The sequence below is a fragment of the Aplysia californica genome, unplaced genomic scaffold, assembly GCF_000002075.1.
Source record: "Aplysia californica isolate F4 #8 unplaced genomic scaffold, AplCal3.0 scaffold00271, whole genome shotgun sequence".
NCBI lineage: Eukaryota > Metazoa > Mollusca > Gastropoda > Aplysiida > Aplysiidae > Aplysia > Aplysia californica.
The window spans coordinates 128,721-130,065 of record NW_004797541.1 but is presented as its reverse complement, the minus strand read 5'-3'; the positions used below and the strand labels follow the sequence as shown (position 1 = coordinate 130,065).

General features: G+C 40.7%; 1 protein-coding gene across 1 annotated transcript in view; it reads left to right on the top strand.

Annotated features, from left to right (window-relative positions):
* Positions 1–537: 537 nt before the first annotated feature.
* Positions 538–1,345, top strand: part of LOC101859867 (acetylcholinesterase-1-like) — a 6,545-nt gene continuing 5,737 nt past the window's right edge. Inside the window, exon 1 of the mRNA XM_013084082.2 lies at positions 538–961. Coding sequence (XP_012939536.1) covers positions 739–961 — 223 coding nt within the window. The 5' untranslated portion in view covers positions 538–738. The remainder of the gene's footprint in view (positions 962–1,345) is intronic.

Sequence of the window (1,345 nt, the reverse complement as noted above, 5' to 3'; positions counted from 1 at the left end):
GAGGGGGAGGAGGAGGAGGAGGAGGAGCAGGAGGGGGAAGAGGAGGAGGAGAAGGAGGAGGAGGAGGAAGAATTCTGTTCAGTGCCATGTCTCTATTGTATATATTATGTCATTGTTCACTTGTACATCACTGTTATTAAAAACTGGGTGACTAGAATACCATGGCGTGGCGTTCGCCCAGCTGATCTCGTGATGGACGACGGATGTTCTGAACTTAATAGTTTTGAGATTTTAAGACTCTCAGCCCATTTGGCTTGATCCTGTCGGAAATGGACGTTAAATTCAACCTGAGGTCCCGCCTCTTGTATAATGTTACAGTGTTCAAAAGGGCGTTAAAAACCTGTACACTTTCACACATTCAGAAACCGCATCACGGAAAAGTAAAAAGGTATTGCAAGTATGATTTCCTTCCTTCATGATCCGACTTGATTATACAGACCCGACTAGTTTGCATAAACGTGCACCCTACTTAAAGACAGCCTTCGTGTCTGGGAATAATACGATGGTTGTTTTTCCTGCCACACATGCAGTGTTAGCGCTCGCTTAGCGAAGATCGAAAATAAAAATGTGGTTGCAAAACGAGAGACAAATGACCGACTTCACTCAGTGGTCTCACAGAAAATCTCGTTGAACTACCATGTACTGTGCTCAAGAATCTACTTAATAGTAACCGATATTCAAGTTTCAACAATATCTTTGCTCTTATTCTAATTTTTCTCTTGGATTATTATTAGTGAGATGGATCGCTGTTCTTCCTTCATATTGATTCTTGCTATGCTGGAAATACCATGTATTGTTTCTGCTACAGACGTTGTTATACGCTCTTCCTTCGGAATACTCGAAGGAAGAAAACTGTCACCTGTCAATGGAAAGACGTATGTCGGATTTCGTGGGATTCCTTACGCAAAACCTCCAATTGGAGAACTTAGATTTGCCAAGCCGGAACCTCATCCTAAATTAGGTATATATAACCTTTTTAATGAATGTTATGCCTTCTATATCCATTTTTATATTTTCTTGATATACCCAATATTACATTTATCTTGTCGGTTTATGTCGTTTGTTGTATCGAACAAAATCTACTTAGTCTTATTATGGGATGGGCTACATTAGGAGTAGCTGAAAGACATCGGACAGATTTGAAGCAAACCCAACGGTAAGTTCCGTCAAAGATAACGACAAGCATTCTTACAAAAGGTTGCACAGTCGATACTAATTCTGTCGTATAGAATGTTCTGTGCATTTGTCTGTAATGTGTCTGTTGTTTGTCTTCGTCTCTCTCTCTCTCTCTCTCTCTCTCTCTCTCTCTCTCTCTCTCTCTCTCTCTCTCTCTCTTTTTCCTTTC